Source organism: Notothenia coriiceps, unplaced genomic scaffold (genome assembly GCF_000735185.1).
Source record: "Notothenia coriiceps isolate Sejong01 unplaced genomic scaffold, NC01 NC01_scaffold00008533, whole genome shotgun sequence".
NCBI lineage: Eukaryota > Metazoa > Chordata > Actinopteri > Perciformes > Nototheniidae > Notothenia > Notothenia coriiceps.
The window spans coordinates 19,832-40,306 of record NW_011341234.1 but is presented as its reverse complement, the minus strand read 5'-3'; the positions used below and the strand labels follow the sequence as shown (position 1 = coordinate 40,306).

At 43.1% G+C, this 20,475-nt stretch overlaps 1 protein-coding gene across 2 annotated transcripts; it reads left to right on the top strand.

Moving 5' to 3' along the window:
- Positions 1-6,866: 6,866 nt before the first annotated feature.
- On the top strand, positions 6,867-18,858 carry LOC104944631 (sodium/potassium-transporting ATPase subunit alpha-3-like). 2 transcript variants are annotated; one of them, XM_010770198.1, is made up of 7 exons: positions 6,867-7,086; positions 7,205-7,294; positions 17,083-17,193; positions 17,734-17,793; positions 18,010-18,213; positions 18,350-18,463; positions 18,664-18,858. In XM_010770198.1, the coding sequence occupies exons 2-7, from the start codon at positions 7,289-7,291 to the stop codon at positions 18,841-18,843; spliced, it is 675 nt and encodes a 224-aa protein (XP_010768500.1). In that variant the 5' UTR covers positions 6,867-7,086; positions 7,205-7,288; the 3' UTR covers positions 18,844-18,858. The 2 variants fall into 2 exon arrangements, with proteins under 2 accessions (XP_010768500.1, XP_010768501.1); XM_010770199.1 differs by having other exon boundaries at positions 6,869-7,086; positions 17,122-17,193.
- Positions 18,859-20,475: the final 1,617 nt, after the last annotated feature.

Genomic DNA, 20,475 nt, shown 5'->3' with positions numbered 1-20,475 from the left:
AAAAAGACAGAAAAATACTAATTTCCTTTTAAAATAAATTACATTGGGTGAAACAAATTTGAGCGTCTTAGAAAATATAGAACAATGATTTTTGTATTATTTGAATTGAGACTTTCTTTTAAATCAGCTGTCAAAATTAGGCATTATTCCTGCTGTAAGAATAATAGGCTATATACCATCTGGACAGACCTGAGAACAAGAATAGGATCAGATACCACATAACAACAACACAAATAACAACAAAGAACTAGTAAAAACAATATCAATAGTCGTACATCAGATAATAACGCTTTAAAATAAAGAAAAGGATAGAACTTTGACAAGATCTGGTTACATATCAAAGGTCACATATTTATTGGACCTTATCAAAGTTAAAAGATTGAAATGTAAGGTAGTTAGCCAGATTTTACAGAGATGTATAGATCATTAGTGCTCCCAACTTTGTAATACAGAGAGAAATAATGAGTACAGAATGTGTCAGTGACAAAGCATAATGCACTGATAAACAGTTTGACTGCTAAAGTAATGATAGGGTAGCACAGAAAATCCCTGTAATGCCTAAAAAGTGAAGGCATAAAATTGACTGAACAATTGTTTAACATTTATGAAAAGACGGACAACCTTAATTTGATACAGAAAGCCTGGTTTAACTTATCATTTTATATTGAAATGTTAAAATATAAAACCCTTCTGTCAGTCTGCTGTCAGATTCTTTATGACAAGGAAAGAATTAGAAGGCTACCATTTACAGGATATTAGCATATAATGGTGCTTGAAGTCTTAATGGAAGTTGAAGTGCATACTAAGAATACCTCCTAAAAAGCAGTGGCATAAAATGGAAAACAAGTGGATGGATGTTTGTCTTCTAATGGCCTTGCAGACTAAGATATTCCCTAAATGTATTTCAGTTTCAGTCATAAATCCTTCAGCCATTACTCAAAGTTAATAAAAAGATCTACCATTGAGACCGCTGACTCAATTTCAACAAATTAGCAGCTGATGATCTTCCTGGAAAACCTCCTAAAAGCAATGAATATTTCAACAATCAAAACCATAAATCCAAAAAACACTTTGTTTTCTGAAGAGAGTCGATGCTTCACATTCGAGGCATGTTGTTCCCGTTTCTATGTTGGCTGTTTGCAGAGATTACTCAGACTGGCCTGTGAGTAGTGTTATGTAGCTAGCGTGTAGGTGGAGTAGTAAAAAAGAAAGAAAGAAAACGTGCAACAAAGGTAGGGTGGAGCAGCGTTTTGCTGCAGTGGCAGCGGTGCTGAAAGGACAGCTACCAGAAGAGAGGGAGGAGGGGTCAGGGAGGACGGAGCGAAATGCTATAAAACCTAAATTATATAACCATAAATGTAGAAGAATAACGTACGTTGAGTCATGTGTGCATTTGGGCTAATTATATCATACACCTTTCAGTAACTGTCCATGAATGTGTGCATTTAGGTGTGACCTGAGAAAGTTCTGGATATATTTCTGGCAGACATTTTGCCTTGTCATTGCAAGAAAAGCACAGATATCATTAATAACATGATTTAAGGCTGTATTAATTGTCCCAGGTTCAGGCTGGCTGCCACAGATTTTTAGGATATTAAAATGGCATGGAGGCATTGTTAAAGTTATCAGTAACACCTTTGCTTTTCTTCCAAGACAAGTTGAAAAGCTTATTTTGAATTCAGGGCTGTTGCCAAGAAATACTGAAGTCAAGGCTGTTTCCCAAATTACATTATTTTGAATATACTGCAGCTGCTCTTACAAGGTACTGGTGGATACAATATGCATACTATTAGGACAATCTTTCTTTTGATAGTGTTGAATCAAGAACTTGTTCCGCTATGCATAAGGACTGTTGGTCAGAATAGCAAGAAAAACATGCTGGCTGTCAAACTGCAAAATGCGACCAGATAAAGTAGGACATACTGCTATTGTTGCATATTGCATTTAACATATTGTATTAGGACATACTACGTACTTTTGGCCTACTAAATGGTAGTGTGGGTATTTGAATTTCGAACGCACCCCACAAGTCCCCCATAGACGCTGTTAAAACCACTAAACTTTGATTTGATATCCAAGCCATGAATACACACTCTGACCCTGCGCACTCAAACACCCACAGAGGTGATTCTATTATTTTTGGTTTATTGGATGTCCTCTCAGCACTGTGTGGGTTTGTAAAAATCGATCCTTGATTGATACCTCCTCCCTCTTGTGTTTGATTGGTTGCACGTCTCAGTGTCGGAAAAAGGATCTTCTTTATTGTCTTATTAATACAAAGAGTTTGCTGACGTAATTCCCAGCATAGCTTCACTCAACCCAGAAACAAAATCAGTGTGAAGTGAAAGCACCAGTTAGTGTCACCTCATTGTTCGTTTTTGCTCGTCAAAACTACTGGAATGTGTTTATTTTTAATTGCAATATGTTTACTAGCCTCAGGGCCCATGTTTGGGTTTAACAAAATACATGACCTGTCATCAATGGTAGCTGTTTGTAAAATGGTTCCTTATTGGTATAATAACCTAAGTTAGGAGCAGTTTTGCAAAAGCGGATTGCAATGCTGCACAATCATTTAGGTTTTTTGAACGAATAACAACAACAAAATTCAGGTTTCGCACATTGGAAATGTTGTAGGAATATAGTTTGATGAGTCAGGTAGTGAAAAACAAAAAGTAAAACATAAGGAGAGGCAGATTTAAGTGCACTTTAATGTGTTGTTCTGTTTTATTCCCTTAAGCTGTGAAATGTTTCTGAAATGTCAGTTATTTCTCCGAGTATGTATTGATAGAACTGCTAAATATAAATCTTTCTTTCATCTTTTCCTCTCTTTCAAGTCACCAATTATCCGCCCTCCTTTGAACACATGAAGGGATTTTGATTCCTGACAAACTAACTTTTCATTATTAGGGCAGATTCCTTTTTTTCCCTGCTGCTGCTTTTTTGCATTTCTTATCTGAATACAGACTCTGCTCTAGCCTGCAACCCTCCTCTCTGCACTCAACCACACATCTGCCATCCCATGACGACTAAACCTTCGTTGACCGTCATCTGTCACTCTTTCCACGCTAAATCCCAGAGGACTTTTCCACCCCCCACCTAGCATTTCCCTCCTTCATCTTTGTCCTATTGTCTTGTCCTCTTCATCTAATATCGTCGCTCCCTCCCTCCTCACACCTCTACCCTGTCATCCCTGTTAACCCCATCTGCCTTTCCATCATCTATCCCCGGAGATCTTAGCCCTCTACTCTCTGTCTCTGCCTCCTTTCCTCATTCACTGTGCACTGTGAGTGGAACACAGATTATGTCAGACATGTATAAAACCGGATTAGCTAGGATCACCTTCACAAACACACACACACACACACACACACACACACACACACACACACACACACACACACACACACACACACACACACACACACACACACACAAAAATCACTCCGTACATCCCTATTCAAACTCAAATGTTTTGCTGTGTATTTCCAAAAGTATGTGCATAGCCCTTTTCAGATGCTTCTGGAGCAATTAAAAAAAACACATGTAGACTTTAGTATCCGTAGATTCTCCCACTGTCGGACGAATAAAGGATTTCTGATTTAAAAAGGTCCCAACTTTGCATAAGGATTTCAACACAATCCTTTCCTTTTTCATTATGGCAATTCAACCATGCACAAAGCAAAGTCCATAAATAAATAATTTGTTTGGAATGTGGTGAGAAAAGTATGCACTTTCCTGCTCAGATCCCTTTAACAACATCCAACACCTTAGAGATGAACTGGAATGCACACTGGAAACCAGGCCTCATCACCTGGCATCAGTCTCAAACCTCACTAAGTGCTTTTGCGGCCGGATGGGGTCACATTTCTACAACTAAATTCCTAAATCCAAAGTTGAGGCCAGGTTATGAGTGTGATGTTGAAATGTATTGCTCAACAATCACATGTGAATGTGAGGCATGGTCATCTACATACGATTGGCTTCATATAAATAGATACACTGACACATGCAGCACAAAGATAGACACTATTTTAATCTTGCCCACACATATTTGCCTAAACCCCAAACACAGCCCATGGCACTAACGCTTCAGGACATATGAGATTTATCAGCAGCTCTGACTCACACCTCAGCATCATGCTTATCAAAATCACTGCATACTATCACACACGCAAAGGGCCTGTATGTTCCCTGGCCGAGTCCTCTGGGGACGTCTATATGCTTCAAGACATCAGCTTCCTGATAATGAGAATGACACAGCATTGTCTGCAAGAGCAGCATCCACACAGCCGATCACTTTGAATAACAATAAGCACCGGCTTTCCCTCTGTGTCATCTGTCTCTTCTTCTCTTTCCTACTCTCATCCCCCTCACCCATCCCTCAAATTCTGACTCAGCAAAACTAGTCGGAGACAAGGTCATCTGACTGCTGTTGCTGTGGAGACCGAGATTTGGGGGATTTTATTTTACCTCCCCCTTTTTTTCTGGTACTGCAAGGCAGGGAGGCGTGTGATGGGGGGCAGGAAGGAGTGAGAAACATGAAGGTGTGTCGGAGGTTAAAAAAGGGATACTACTGGCAGCCATTTTGGTTGAAATGAGATTGAATGTAACTTTATTAGCAGCAGCATGATAACAATGTCACCCTCATGGGTAGCACTGTGGGCTTCAGGATCAAATTCTGTCTGTTAATCCTCACAGTTTCCTGAATGGTTCAAATGTCTCAACACTTCCCAATGTGCCAGGGTTTATAAAGCTATAAATACATATGTTATAAAGATATGAATTGGCAGCCACAGGGAAATAGACATACTGTAGACATTTATGTGGGCGAATAATAGAAACAAGAGGCTATAAAGCTGCCCAAAAATAAATATATTCCATCCATCAATTCAAACCAAATGATTGAAATGATATTGGCATTTTTTGGAGTCAATGTTATTTTCTTTATCTCATGTAAAGCATGATTTACCCTAACACCAATGCTCACTTTATATTGGTCCACCTAACTTTAAAATAAATCCGTTTTTTTAGATCCTTGAATTAATTTGGAAATAGTTTGCACATGTGTAATTCTTCAGCTGTATAGGATTCTTTTACAACAACGTATCATATGATCAAAATAAGTATAACAATACAGTATACGCAGAATATTCATGTTCCTTTATTAGAAATGTCTATACTGCTAACTATATCCAGTTGCCAACCATTCATAAAAGCTTTACAAAATGGTTCTTTAGAAACCAGACCTATGGGTACAGTGATGAAAGTGGAAATGTGTCAAAATGCCACTTCACTTCCTGTTATTGCAAGCCATGGCAGGGAACAGATTTGAAACCACCAATCTGGTAGTTCAACAAAGTAACAGAACATTAAACAAAAACATGGTTACTCACTGCTTAATTGAATTGGGGTGATATTTTTAAGTCATCTCCACTTTAGCAGCACATTTTATGAAGTTTCTGGCTGACTGTCCTCTAACCCTGAGCTCAAACTGTTCTGATGGGTTAGTTCACGGTGCTGCGTGGTCATCGTCTGGGCCTGCAGCAAGGAAGCCAGTGAGGCATGGCAACAATCTGCTGCGGGGACGGGAAGCGTGACTCTCAGCTTTCCCTTGCAAATCAGGCATGGGTTAGTATGCGTGAATGTGTGTGTATTTGTTAGTGTGCATCAACCCAGTGACTCTGAGCGTGTGCTCTCACTGCTGCATCGTCCCCTCAGTATAGTGCACGAAAGAAAAACGTGACCAAGGGCCTGCAATGGCAAATCACTGCTGCATATGGGACACCCTCCTCTTGTATTTCCTCTGACTCTCTTTTATGCTTTGGATTTATGTAGCATTGTTACAGAAAAATCCACAATCCTACCTGTTCTCTTGTACAGTCATTGCCCTTGTTATGCCTCCCTCTCAGTCTCTTTTCTATCATTTCCTCCCCCCTGTCTCTCTGAATACTTGTCCAGTGTTTAAGGAATGTAGTCTGATTTGTTAGAAAAGTTTGTTCTTGCTGTGTGGTACTTACTGCTGTCCCACATGTGAACGGTAGACACAAGTCTTTACAACTGTCATCATAAAATGTCAAGTAGCTCCAAAGACAAAATGCCAGGTCGAAGTCTTTGCTTTTACTGAGGTACGCCCATATCAGTATTTTGCCTTTGCCACAAGTCTCTCCACATCAGCTATGCTGCTGACTCTGCATCTTTAAAACTGTACTGCTGATGCACGGCTGTCAGGTTGTCTGCAGCCCATAATGCCCCTGATGTGCAGTAATACATTAATAACCGAACTGTAGACTAAAAGGATAACATTTTCTGATTTGGAAAATAGTTGTCATCTGCATGTCTCTCTCACACACACACACACACACACACACACACACACACACACACACACACACACACACACACACTCTGTGGCTACACTGCTGTGTCGTCTTTCTGCTGCACCAAGGCCAACTATATGAAGGTGCACAACATGCTCATGACAGGCCTGCTAAGACATCCAAGGGTGCTTATCCCATGCACTAATGCACACAAATCCACTATTTGTATCTTACATAAGTACATTTCATGATGAACAGACACAATCACGACAACTAGAGTCTAACCTTGTGCGTCCATTTTTAAAACATTTCAGCCTAGAGATTCGCGATGCTGCTGGATGCAAGCCTCGGAATTCTGCAGTAAAGCAGGAGGGGCAGACTGGCCGTTCTATTGGTTGGTTTATAGGCTGACACGACACCGATTGGTCAGCAAACCCATCACAGAATGCACGGTCAGGCTTGTGATTGGCCAGCTGCATGACAAATGGGCGGGTCTTAGCCCCCTCTCAATACTGTCTTTAGGCGGAGCTTTTTGCATTGGCGGAGTGGTGCGGCTCTCGAGGAGTACTGCGGTAACCGGGACTTTCGCGGAGGGAGATCAAGTGCTGAAAAGGTAGCTCTGCGGCTCTTCCTTTTTGCCGGTCTTTCACCGCAAGTATCAGAGAGCAAAGGAAGGAAGCGCACCCCGCGTGATGCTCCGCTTGAGACCGCAGCATTTCATTTGAAAGACGTCTCACAGGGAAACAGAATAGCCGAACCCTTTTGGAAGGTTTGACAACGTTTTGATTTAAAAAAGCATTTTGTCAGATCAACTGCCATGACGTCGTTCTCATTTTTCATTTAAGCCACCCTGAATACTGAGCATATTCTCTTTCATATTTTTCAAGGCAAGGCATTTTGATATTCAACGCGAGGGGCTGACACCTCTCAAGCTGTGCATCACCTGAGAGGAGAAGAGTGACTGCGCCAACATGGGGGTAAGACTGACGATTTCCACTTTATAACTGCGTTGTAGCCCCCCTGAAGTGGCCTGAGAAAATAGCCTTAAAATGTTACTCCTGTCGAGGAAGGGCTGAAGTGATGTCATTTTTTTCCCTCTATGGAAATCCCGTTTGCCTGACTGACATTGACTGTAATGCGGAACTCTGTTTTAGCCTGGTATCCTAGACTGCGACAAATTGATGTAGCCAGTAGCTCCTCTGTTGTGCCGCTATATGAAGCAGAGATATAACACCGATCTCTTGAATGAATTCTGCCTGCTTTTGACTTGAATTACTGTTGAATAGAAATAATAATATTATATTTGCTCGTGCCTTTCTCTCTTATTCGCTCGGTCAATTCATTGGCACCGATATAAATACGAACGATGCCAAGGTGTCACTTGTGTGGTTTAGAGGTTATCCTATGTATTCCAGGTCTATGATGGGCCTTACTGTCACTATAACCTTGCGAGCCATGCTAGGCCTAATCGGTTTATTCTTACCGAGAGCTCTAGTGGGTGGGGTGGGGAGGGGGGATATGAAGGGTGGGGGTAGGGTGTACCTGTTAGAAACCCATTCTCATCACCCCTCATTTAGCTGTGGTTTATTTTCTATTTGAACATTTTGTTGCATTTGAAGGCACATATTTTATGACATTGTCAGATGAACACGATGTACTGTGACCTCCTCCATGCCCGCGCATCCTCCCCCCCCCCCCTCTCCTCGCCCTTATGTCCTCCCCTTGCTGTATATCCCGTTGGCACTGCCCTCTCCGGACCGGTCAACCGAGTAGAAGCATCCGGTGGTGGAGCAGGAGAGATGCTGACCGGTGGACGCCATCAGTTTCATCCCGGGCACCCTCGATGGCCCATGCGTCATAATGCGGTTACTCAGAATAAGCGCCTCACCAGTTTATTTCCCCTGTTTAATTTGTGACGTAACAGCTACTCGGTAATCGCTAACAGTGATCACATTTACTACCGATTAAATTCAAGATGCGAATAGTACAACGTTATATTTGACAGTAATCTCATCTGCTTTGCGCAGTTTTGAAAAAAACCATCTGTTTCTTGTTATCTTGTATTAGTCATGCAAACGGTATTAGAGGAAGCTGGTGGAAAAAACCCGCGTTCCCGGAAAATGCCAAGGCGTAGATATGAGTGTAATTGTGAGATATTGCGCAATGTCCCCCCCTCTGTATCATGCAGAGAGGAGTTGTCCTTTTTAATATTCGACTGCAGTCTGTGTGCTGAAAAACGAGGAGCCGTGTTGCTGCAGCAGGAGATGATGCGGCTCTGAGAGATATGCACCGCTGCAGAGGCAGAAGTCGATGTCGTTGCGGTTACACAATCATCTGAAATGCCTCTGCCGGTAGAGATGTAGCCCGTGATGCTGGGGGAAGCTAACCGGCACCATTAGTGGGCACTGCGTCAAATGGGATGGGATGGGAGTATTACGCATGAATCGCTGCTGTCAGGAATGTAGGGTGGGATTTGGGAAGATGCCGCAGCTCTCCGGAGATTGGCATTATAAAACAGAATACGAGCGTGCCTGGCGATCTGTGAAGGGTGTTTCCTTGACTTTCACTCGATGCCTGCTGAGGTCACCCTGAAACGGAAAGGGGATGGAGAGATGGATGAAGGGATGCAGTGATGGATGGATTCGTGGTGCGAGTAAATGGATGCCACCAGTCACCGGTCGACACTTGCTTCTCGCTCTTTCTGTCATTTTCCCCCTGAATTTTGCATTGGTGCACTGTGCGATGGCATTGCCAGCTGTCCTTCCCCAAGGCCGCAGGGTGCATCAGTAGCGACGTGCCTCCTGCGTCAAACTGGGGGCGGGGCCTGTGATGTGGAAATTCCCTGTAAAGAGCTGTGATAGGTTGGCATCGGGAGCACGCAGAGAGGACAGGGCTTAGAGACAGCAGTGATGCTATAGAGCAAAGCCTGGGCATGTGTCAGGCTTGCCAGAAAGACCATTTAACCTGGCAAAGGGATGAATCTCAATGTGGAAGATTATCTCTAAAGAAATGTCTTTTCAGTCACACACCTGCCCACCTTAATCATTGTTCTGCATTGGTGCAGCTATACAAGGCGGATGCTGATGAGACTATAGGGGGAGATTTTCACCTTCAGACACGTGACACTGGTGGGGGAGGGTGGCAGTGCTGAGAGAGCGAGAGGGAGGGAGGGAGGAAGGGCAGCTCAGTAGTGGCTGGTCTGCAGGTGTAGAGTGAGAATGAGAGAGGGATTTAAAATGATGGTGGAGGCGTAGGGTGGGGGAGGGCTGCCTGCCTGCCGGTCGGTATATCTTGTTACAGGATAATGACCTAAGGCTCACATTACTCTGGCTCCTGTTTCCTCTTGCTGCACATGTAGGATTGGTTATCAGGAGGACAGGAGGAGACAGATGGGATAGGGAGAACAGGGATGTGGTTGGGTGGATGATCTTCATAGGACATAGCCTGAAGGTTGAGCATGGTGGAGAGAAGAGGTTAGAGAGGTTTAACACTAGTGGGCAGGTATTAAAGATGGATGAAGGTGTAATAGCAGCCCCGAGACAGAAGGTCACGCAGGCTGGTGAGCTGGGGTGTGGTTGACCTGCTTGGAAGGCATTGCAGTGAGGAGAACCTGTCGAGGGCTTGATTGATTCTCTGATTACCTGACATGATGTAAATGTTTCTAGAGGATGGAGAAGGATGTACGATGTTGGGGTAAGACGATTTAGGAGTTGGATCTCTGCAGAGGCCCAGCCCTCAGTTTGGTGCAGAGGACTGCACATCCCTCCCCACTGCACCTGGTGCCTGATGCTGATAGGCTGCACTGATCTGTCCTACATGTCGCACGGACCAATAGTAAAGCACGTCCATATAGGATCTGATCAACCGCATGATCTCCCTGACCGCAAAGCCTGCTGGGATATCTTTAGCCTGCGGCCTAGGTCAATTAAGGTCAATATGGTGACCTTTGAATCATCCTCTATTGTCCCCTTCAAGCCTCTTGTAGGTCTCTGATCAATAATATCTGCTGTAATGAGTGCAGTGTCCTCAGTGAGAGTCCTGCTGAAGGACAGAGTCCAGATTTCTCTTGTGCCTCAGCAGAAAACCAGGAGCTAGCCAGCCTGAGCTGTGAGCTCAATACAGCTTGTGTAATGCTAATGAAATGTAAAGGTCAGCACTGTCTCTTCATACATTACTTTAGAACAGATAACCGTAGGCACAGTGACAGTTTTCCAACATTAACGTGTTACTGGTCTCCCATAATTAATGCATTTCAAGGGATTAGGTTGCCTGACTACAACGACATGACTAATTCAGGGTGTTGTCCTGGAGATCTGTGTGTGTGTGTGTGTGTGTGTGTGTGTGTGTGTGTGTGTGTGTGTGTGTGTGTGGTGTGTGTGTGTGTGTGTGTGTGTGTGTGTGTGCGCTTGTGAAGAGTGTGTCCCCCTGTGTGAATACACCAAAGCCCAACGTGTAACAATGGGCAGCCACAATGGACAAAGGCTTTTAAAAATAAAAAACAGATCATTTTACAACAAGTTGGAACATTTGCTTTGTGTGTTGCAATGCTGCAGAGAAGATTAAATATCTTCCAAGTATCACAGTCATTTTATTTCTGAGCAGTGAATTGTGAATAGTTTTCCTTTCCTTCAGACATACTAAATACAACTATCCTGGTTTGGAATCACAAAGGGACACATGCTAAATGTTAATGGGTAATTATTCTAGTTGTGCAGTCAACAGATGTTTGTATGTGCGTGCGTGCACATCTGGATATATCCATGCAACCAGATGCTTTCTCAGGCAAGGCAAGGCAAGTTTATTTATACAGCACTTTTCAGCACACGGCATCCCAAAGTGATTTACAAAATAAGATAAAGGACATTTAAGAACGGGCATTTAAGATAATAAAATCACCTCAACAGGTATAACATACATGGATAAAAAGCCATACTGCAGTTTGAATTTGAACAACTCATCCAAATGCAGGAGTCCTAGGTGCCCCCACTCACACCATGGCCAGATGCCATCTTCACTACAAGCACCAAAGAACCAAGATTTACAGCACCAATATAGACCAGGCCCCATTCGAAGACACATATAAGCCTCAAGAGACCACAGTGCATTGTAAAGAACTAAAGACACAGTTACAAAATGGTCTCAGTTGGGTGACAGATGGACAGAAGTGATCCGAGGGGAGAGGGGCAGCAAGTGGAAGGACTTCTGTTAAATGTGACGTCTGGGTTGATCATGATGAGAGCTAAAGAGAGTTAATCTCCTTCGTCCCTATATGTTTATTCGGTTCAGAGATTAAGAATTTACGTTTGTGCTCTTGAGCGGCCACCATCTTTTCATTTCTCTCTTTACCATTCAATCGGATTAATACTCTACGCGTACATGTTTTAACTTTAACTGCCCCGTCCCCTGGAACCACACAAATCTTCATCTGTTCCCTTTCGTCTCCATGTTGGATATCTGGCATCTCCTCCTTTTGATATCTGATCACTTTTTTCAACAGAAAGATAAGAAACCTACCTATCACTATCAAGTCTCTTGCAGATAAGTGAAACAAATATCTTAAGAGTTTCGTTTACAAAGAATTAAAATCCTTATCGTCTGGTAAAAGTAACAATCTAATCTATTTGCTTAGTCAGTACTTTTTTTTAGATTACATTTACACATTGGATTTCCCTGAGAGAGGATTGCAGAGAAAGAAGAGTGATAGAGAGACAAATAGAGGGGGGTCACATGGGCTAATCCACTGTAGTAATCAGACTAGCTAATCCCAACAGCAATGTCCATCGGTCCACTGCCTCCCAATACTGCCCCCCCGCCTGCCATCCTGCTGCAAGAAACAGCAGATGGCCCAATGACCTTGCAATGTCACACACACACACACACACACACACACACACACACACACACACACACACACACACACACACACACACACACACACACATCAGTATGTCTACAGATGCAGAAATTAAATGCAACACTCAAACACTTTTCATAACGGCTCTCACAAAGATCGTTTTTATTTATCCCCCCTTTATTCAATAATCCACGTTAGAAAATATATTTTCATGAGTTGACTCTTAAGGAGGCCTTTTCATTTAAAACCATCCTGCAAAACACAGGCATTTAACTGTCTCACCCAACTACTACACGATTGCAAAAGAAGATGACATGGATTAGACCCAAATATCCATCTAATGTTAACCGTAAAGACAGGTAGGAACAGATGTTTCTATTAATACAACATCCGCTTAGAAGTGAAGAGACTAATGTGTGCCCTTTTTTCTGTAAGCTTTTTTTAGCAGTACATTTTACAGCCATGGTCAGAGTGGAAAACAGGCCATGATGTAAAAAGAGGAAGTGTTCATTGTCTGACGTATTTTGTGGCCGTTACTAATGGTAAAATAGCTCAAGTTTTCCATTCACAAACCACTTCCTTATGTTAGTTCCACATGAAGAAAAACAAACGTTTATGAACGAAAACAACATGCCAGTCCCAGTGGATCCCACCATCAGTGGGCATGCCTCGACCCGTAGTTCTGTAACGATCTTCGGGTGCCACTCCTACAGTTATTTTGACATCTACTCGTAGATTATTATCACACATTCTCAGTCTGCCGAAATTAAGCAACTTTGTAGTTTTATTGCAAAATGTCTCTTGAACGTAGCCATCTCTCTTTCTTTTGAGAAATGCAGTGTTAACATAGAGAGGCAGTTACACCCTTTACTCACTGGGTGTTTAAAGTTAAGTCTTACTTGTTTTTTTAATGTATTTTTTTCTCATTCACCTTCTCCATTTTTCTGCCGCAATGCGTGTAGATGCTGCTCATACGGACTGTAGCCAACACAGTGACTCACCTCTGCTCACACACACACACACACACACACACACACACACACACACACACACACACACACACACACACACACACACACACACACACACACACAAGCATCTACCAATTCCTCGAATGAATTGTCTATATTATACAGCAGTGAATACAGTGTCCAGTAACAGATGCATAAATCATTTCTTGTCTCGGATCACATCAGGGGATCCTAGCGAGGAGTGCCTAGCCACTGCTGAGCTTCGTCACCATGCCAATGGCGGTCCCCATGGTTACTTTCCCTCCATACACACGCACTCATCAGAGCAACATTATGTTTGGATAGCCAGAGCAGCATAATTTACAATCAACACACAAACAAACACACCACCGGATATGTGAGGCAATTGGCTGTAGGGATTTATTGATATTTTAAGCAGATTTTAATAAGCCGACATGTAACCGGGTGTGGGTGGTTGCTCTCCATAGACAGAGGAGCATCCGATGTTTTCATTTCCTGAGGATTGTCAGAGGTGTGTCAGTCATCAGTCTGTTGGTCTGTGTGCCTGTGGGAGATCGGCCGTCTGTAATTCCAGCCCCGAGTCTCTGTTTCCTTCCTCAGAACCTCGGGGTTCATTACATTACCCAGAATACTGTGGGACAACTGGGCACCCACAGACAGCGAGGCACACTCTGTTATTTCCTGCCAATGAAAGGAGACTCGATTTGTGTTTGTACACAAAATTGCCTCCATCTTTTCTACACTGTATAATTAAATAATCAAGGTGGAGATGACAGAGAAAGATATATAGACAGACCAGTAAAAACCAACGACGTACAGTTTAAAGCCTTTTACTCTTTAAGAATAGCAACATACTGTAGGTGGACCACAGACACATCTTATCAGGGTGTGTGTGGAGAGGGGGCAGGACACACTCACAAAGCCAGTAATGCACTTAACATTCTCAACATACTGTAAGCTGAAGATACATCTCTCCTCATGCTGATAACTCCTCAGTCCCAAATGCACACTCACTCCACAATGTAATCAGTTAGCATATGGAAACACAAGTGACACACACACATTACATTACATGTCCTTTGTTAGACACTTTTATCCAAAGCAACTTATTCAGTACTGTGGACAATCCCCACTGGAGCAATTTGGGGTGAAGTGTCTTGCCCAGGGACACAACGACATGCAGGGGGACTCGAACTTGCTATCCCCTTATTCGAAGTCCAGCACACTATCCACTGAGCCACAGCCTACACACATACCATAAGAAAGGTTTCGCAATCTATTAGAGTGGGGTCACTGTGGGTCAAACGCTGACACAGAGCCAGCAGACAAAGACTGCTGGTCAATACCTAATTAGAGGCATGAGAGAAGAGTGACAACGGCTCTCCTCCCTCACTCTCCCTCACTCACACTCTTTCTCTCTCTCTCTCTCTCTGTCCCTTTCTCCACCTGTTTATCTGTCCCTGCTTCTCACCTCCCACTGATGTCTCCCTTTCCATGTGCCCAAGCGTGTCTCTCGTCCACCGCCTTCGCATCCAATCTCTCCACGTCCTCACTTTTCACCACATAACACTTTGTTAAGCACTCCTACCAACCATTTTTCAGTGTCTAGGCATATGTGTGGTTTGCGATAGGGAGATACACACCCGAGTGTGTGTTCATACTATCAGTTTCAGTGATCTGAGAAAAGCAGGTGCGCCATGAGCGGACAATGCTCCCTAAATGCGTATTTGAGCATTCCTCATCTACTAGACACAACAGCGTTTTAAACCAACGAAGCGACCGTCTGTCATCTGATAGATTATGTTGCCGTTTTGACACCTGATTACTTAGTTGGCAAATCGGTAACGGTCCCGATTGTTCAACATCTCTTTTTAAAATGGAGGCGCCATGAATAAATATAATGCATGCACTCTCTTTCTCACCCACACACACATCCAGGGTGGGTCTCAGAGGGGATGAGCTGCAGTGTTTTTCCACTGCATCAGTTCTGCAGCCTTCCTCTCCTCAGGCCTGCCTGGTCTTGCTGCAGCAGGAGATTTGCTCACCTGCTGCTTTGTTGCAGCGCTCTGTATTTGCATGTGGGTGTGTGCACTTGAAGTCAAGTCAAACAGCTCCTTCCCACACTGACATGTGGCTCTATGCCTGACATGCTCCAACAAATGGCTTTTATTGTTTGCTTTAAATTCAGTGGCGGTTGTTGAGCAGCCTGCATTTCTCTACAATTAGAGCGAGTGAGAGTTGTCCTCCGCATGTTGTTTCATGAAGGATGTTTTTATTCATCAGAGAAACCAGAAGGACAGGTCCTTGTTTCAACATACAGACTCAAAAGTGCAGGGGCAAGATTTCACAAGTGGGACATGCATAGCTTCTTGGTTACATTCGTCACACTGCAGGTGTGTGTGTTTTGGTGTGTGAGAGTTTCGATCTCAATTCATGCTTCCTCGCTGGGGCTTCAAATCTGAGAGGAGAATTCCAATAATTGTTTTTAAAGTAAACAGTTTTTTTTAAGCATCATGTCAAAGGACAGATTAAACATTGCAAACAAATTGGTCCCGCAGCAGTTATCTGTGTCTGCTGCACTCCTCATGATGTCACCGCCTGATCCTACCACTAGAGGGGGCTGACTTTATTTCAGTCAATTTCAACACACAGTAGTTTTCTGATATCCTGTGAAGCGCCACGCAGTCAATACCTCTCGGCTCATTTTATTTTCTTTAGACACACACATACCTAAGTTAGGAGGATTGTTATTGATTATCCGATGATAGTTATTGATGTTTCTGTCTCATTTCGAGTATACGATGTGGCGCCTGTATCAGCTGGACTTTGCTACTTCATCCAACCATCAGTGTATATCTGCATGTATTGATCATGGGCAGTTTCCTTTATGACCTTTGTCCGTGCAGGGCCTGACCTATAGGACCCGCTCACACCTCCTGGGAGGGATTGTCGCTTCTCCGTGTCACCTCTGACCTCTGTTGAGGAACATTCGTATTGATGACGCTCTCCTTCCGGACTCAGGCTAGAGTTACACTTATAGACCTAAGGGGACTAGAACGTGCAGTGCCAAGGACAAGCGGGGCTATTAATAGTCCACTCAAGTCCAGTTTAACAAGATAAGCCGATTTCGGAGGCTACAATTATAGTAAGGAGAGAGTACCTAGAAACAGCAGGGCGAAGGACATCTGATGTGTCTGTCCGTGCAACATACGTAAGACATGAATTACTCCTAACCTAGAGATCAAAGTGTCTGTGATGTGTAGAACATATTGGAATATATTTAGAAAGCCTTTGATGAGCATAAACTCTCTCTCTCTCTCTCTCTCTCTCTCTCTCTCTCTCTCTCTCTCGTGTCCTTGCATGTAGATAAATGAAAGAACATAAGGGGATAAGTTCAAACATGACTGGTTAAACCCTTTGAACTTGTTTATGTTTTGATGTGTACATCAGGCTGTTGTGGACATAAGAGCGAGAATGATTTGATCAGCGGAGACATCAAATGGATGTGGCAGAGCAGGAAGGAGCCTTTCATGTATGGTCTTACTTAATGTAAATGTGTTGGTCCATCAGAAACTACCAGGGTAACGCATTATCTTTCATGTCTTTAATAGTTAATTGGTTTGTATTGTAATGCTCTCCTTCAGCCTCCTCCTCATAATAATAATTGACAAATACAGGCCACTTCACGAGGCCACTTCACGAGGTTACACAATCCTTTTCTGTGCAAGATAAACACCTTAAGGGTAATTCAAGAAAGCCCGCTGTCTTTTTTTGAGACAGTATAGTTTTATTCTGTTAATATGATTTCCCATTATCCCATCACCCCAGTGACCAGCTAAGGTTATTCATAAAGGTGAAAGGCTACCCTCCCCTTAAACTAGTCCCAAGGCATGTTTGAAACATATGTGTATGTCTGTAGTATGGAAGGTCAGACAGTTACCGAGTTGCCACCACACAGGACAAAGCTAAATCCCCCAAGAAGAAGAAGGGGGGCAAGGACATGGACGAGCTCAAGAAGGAGGTTCCTATTGTAAGTATAACCTTCTCTTATATGTGAATACTTGTGGAATTATATGTTGGCACAAAATGAGTTTGAGACCAATTCACTTTCGATCTTATCAATCAAAAAGTTGATTCATTTGGCATTTACAAATAACATAACAAATATTTATATACACCCATGCATCCCCTTTTTGAGGATATAGTCAAGGAAAGTGAATTGATACCAACTGTTCGAGAAAAGGGAAATATTTCTCACGCAGGCCAGAAAAAAAAGTATTTTCACTGGTAAGAAGGGGTGACTTGTTACCTGGAGGTCGTCACTTCGATGCCAGCACAAGAAACACCTGGGTCGGCTTATCTGGCTGCCCTGATACTCTTACCTCTCAGGTGAACTGCATGCATGGAGATAATCTACTCCAAAAACAGAAGCTACATATTAGCATAATTATTGTTTCAATTTGGACAATTTTCTAGGAAATGTCCTTGCATGCAAAACATTGCAATGACTTAACATAATGTCCCAGGCAAAGTATTAATTGTCCCTTTTTTTGTTTTGTTATTCTTTTAGACGGAACATAAAATGTCTATAGAGGAGGTATGCAGGAAATTCCAGACTGACTGCGTCCAGGTGAGTTGATCTATTCCTCGTAACCATGATTTGAGACCTGTTTTTTATTAGTTGACCACTGGGTGGTTCTTTATTACAGTGTTTGACTATTGTTCAGTCCTCTGACCTCCAATGTATTTGTCCATACTAAATAAATATAGGTGTGTTTGTGTTGGCGCTGCATCAGAGCAGACCTGCTTTTCTCCTCACACCTCACTTCCTGTGTTCTGCCTTCAGGGATTGACCAATGCCAAGGCAGCAGAGTATCTGATCAGGGATGGTCCCAATGCTCTCACCCCTCCTCCCACCACCCCGGAGTGGGTCAAGTTCTGTCGCCAGCTGTTTGGTGGATTCTCTGTCCTGCTGTGGACCGGCGCCATCCTCTGCTTCCTGGCCTACGCCATCCAGGCAGCCACTGAGGACGATCCTGCAGGAGACAATGTGAGCCAAGCAGACACTCAAATATTCACATCTAGAGCGAAAAACCTCAGCACCACGACTTCAGCATCACATATTGTATCCAATACTCACATATGTTTGACTCTGTCTCTCTCTCTCTCTCTCTCTCTCTCTCCAGTTGTACCTAGGTATTGTGCTCACAGCTGTTGTCGTCATCACTGGATGTTTCTCATACTTTCAAGAGGCCAAGAGCTCCAAAATCATGGAGTCTTTCAAGAACATGGTGCCTCAGGTAAAGATGTGTTTTGCTCACTAGAGAGTGTGAAAGCTTAAGAGTGGGAGAGACACACAACAAAGACAATTTAACTGATTATTTATTCATTTAAAGAATAACTTAGTCAGTTAGTTTATAAGTGTAGGTGTGTGCAAAAGTCTGTAATGTTGTATGGTATGTGTATATTTGTTCTAACCCTCGCTAATATCTCCCTGCAGCAAGCGTTGGTGATCCGTGAAGGCGAGAAGGTGCAGATCAACGCTGAGGAAGTGGTGGGTGGAGACCTGGTGGAGGTGAAGGGAGGAGACAGGATCCCTGCTGACATCAGGGTGGTCTCTGCTCACGGCTGCAAGGTACACACTCACTTATACACAACTTCAAAAACAGTCACTTGCTAGATGTGAAGAAAAAGTTAAGATGTCATACTACACTTTCAGACTCTCACTGGGTTTCTCCTCAATGTACAGTTAGCATAAGATAAAGTCTGATTGCATGTTCAAACAAAACGTGTTTTAATGTAGGTAATCAACTGATGGAACTTTCATGTTGGTATCAATTAGTTCAATATTGTTATTCATCCGTCATATCACATGTAACCCTTTAAAGAGATCTTGTTACAACCAAATTTGCAAAATCATAATAAAAGACACACACACACACACACACACACACACACACANCATGCCAGCTTCCTTGAAAGGCACCTTGCATGGTAGCCTCTGCTATTTCCTCAGCATGGGTGAATGATGACTTTTATATGTAAAGTGCTTCGAGGAGTCGTAAACGACTCCTCGAAGCACTTTACATATAAAAGTCATCATTCACCCATGCTGAGGAAATAGCAGAGGCTACCATGCAAGGTGCCTTTCAAGGAAGCTGGCATGCACACACTGTCCATTCCTAATAAACACTAAGAGATTTTGGATTACACAATGGGTTTGACAACGTGTTCTCTCACTATCATCACAATAAAAGAACAAGTGAATATCTTTGAAAGAATGCCTCGAGTAAATACACAAACTTAGAAAATGTATGCCAAAGAGCCATTAAGCACACAGCACATCGAATTCACCTACTACTGTTCTTGGTATGGAAAGTGACCAACAATTACAAGGTACACATGTTCTGTAGGGAAAAAGCAATAAGTGCACCTTAAAGGTCCCATGTCATGCTTTTCCGGTTATTACCCGCCCCCTTGTGTGTTATGAAGGTTTTTATGCATGTGAACGGTCTGCAGGGTCACAAACCCTCAAAGTACACCCTGTAGGGAGTAAAACTCTAACACAGAGAAGACCTGTCTATGCTGCCCCAGAACGCCTCGTTGGAGATTTCTCTTTTTCCATTGTTTGCTTCCTGGGTTCTGTGACGTGTGAACACCCAAATCAACAACAAATGACCGGATTGGCCCAAATGGACCAATCCTTGAGCCCCTCACACACCAGGATCCCTTGGCTAACTAACAGGGAGTCCCATTGACTTGCATAGAGCTCCCTGAACGCTGGTAATAGACGAGTTGGGATGGCGGAGAAATGCTCTCCGCAGACCCATTCTCACAGCGTTAGAAACCTTTTTCTTACTCAATATCAAGCCACACTTATTGTTTTTACTTCGGCTGTGAGTGTTTGTGTGTGCTCAGGATGAGTTTCGCTTGTTCTCGCTGTATCGCCGACCCGGAAATCTTTCCGCTCCTCGCAGCAGCGAGCCTCGCAACGTCCCAACCAATCAGAGCACACTGGGCTCACAGGGAGGGGGGGGGGGGTGGCAGGAGCTCTATACAGAGATGCTGTATGAGAAACCAATGCGATTTTGGAAAATTGCACAATATAAATCTATTCTAGTAGACCACAACAATGGAATTATGATCAGTAGAAATGGCCATGACATGGGACCTTTAAGTTTAAAATATGTGCTCTAATGTCAAGAATAAACCTTCATGTAAGTAAATTATTCAATAAAGCCACTAGATACTATTTAAAGGGTGACAAAATGGTACCCATAGTTTCATTTCACACAACCAGAGTCCTCTGATC

Excerpts from the sequence above, each read along its gene's own strand:
- LOC104944631 (XM_010770198.1), top strand. Across the intron at positions 17,794-18,009 it reads TCCAGACTGACTGCGTCCAG|GGATTGACCAATGCCAAGGC; the intron begins GTGAGTTGATCT and ends TTCTGCCTTCAG. Across the intron at positions 18,464-18,663 it reads TCAAGAACATGGTGCCTCAG|CAAGCGTTGGTGATCCGTGA; the intron begins GTAAAGATGTGT and ends ATCTCCCTGCAG.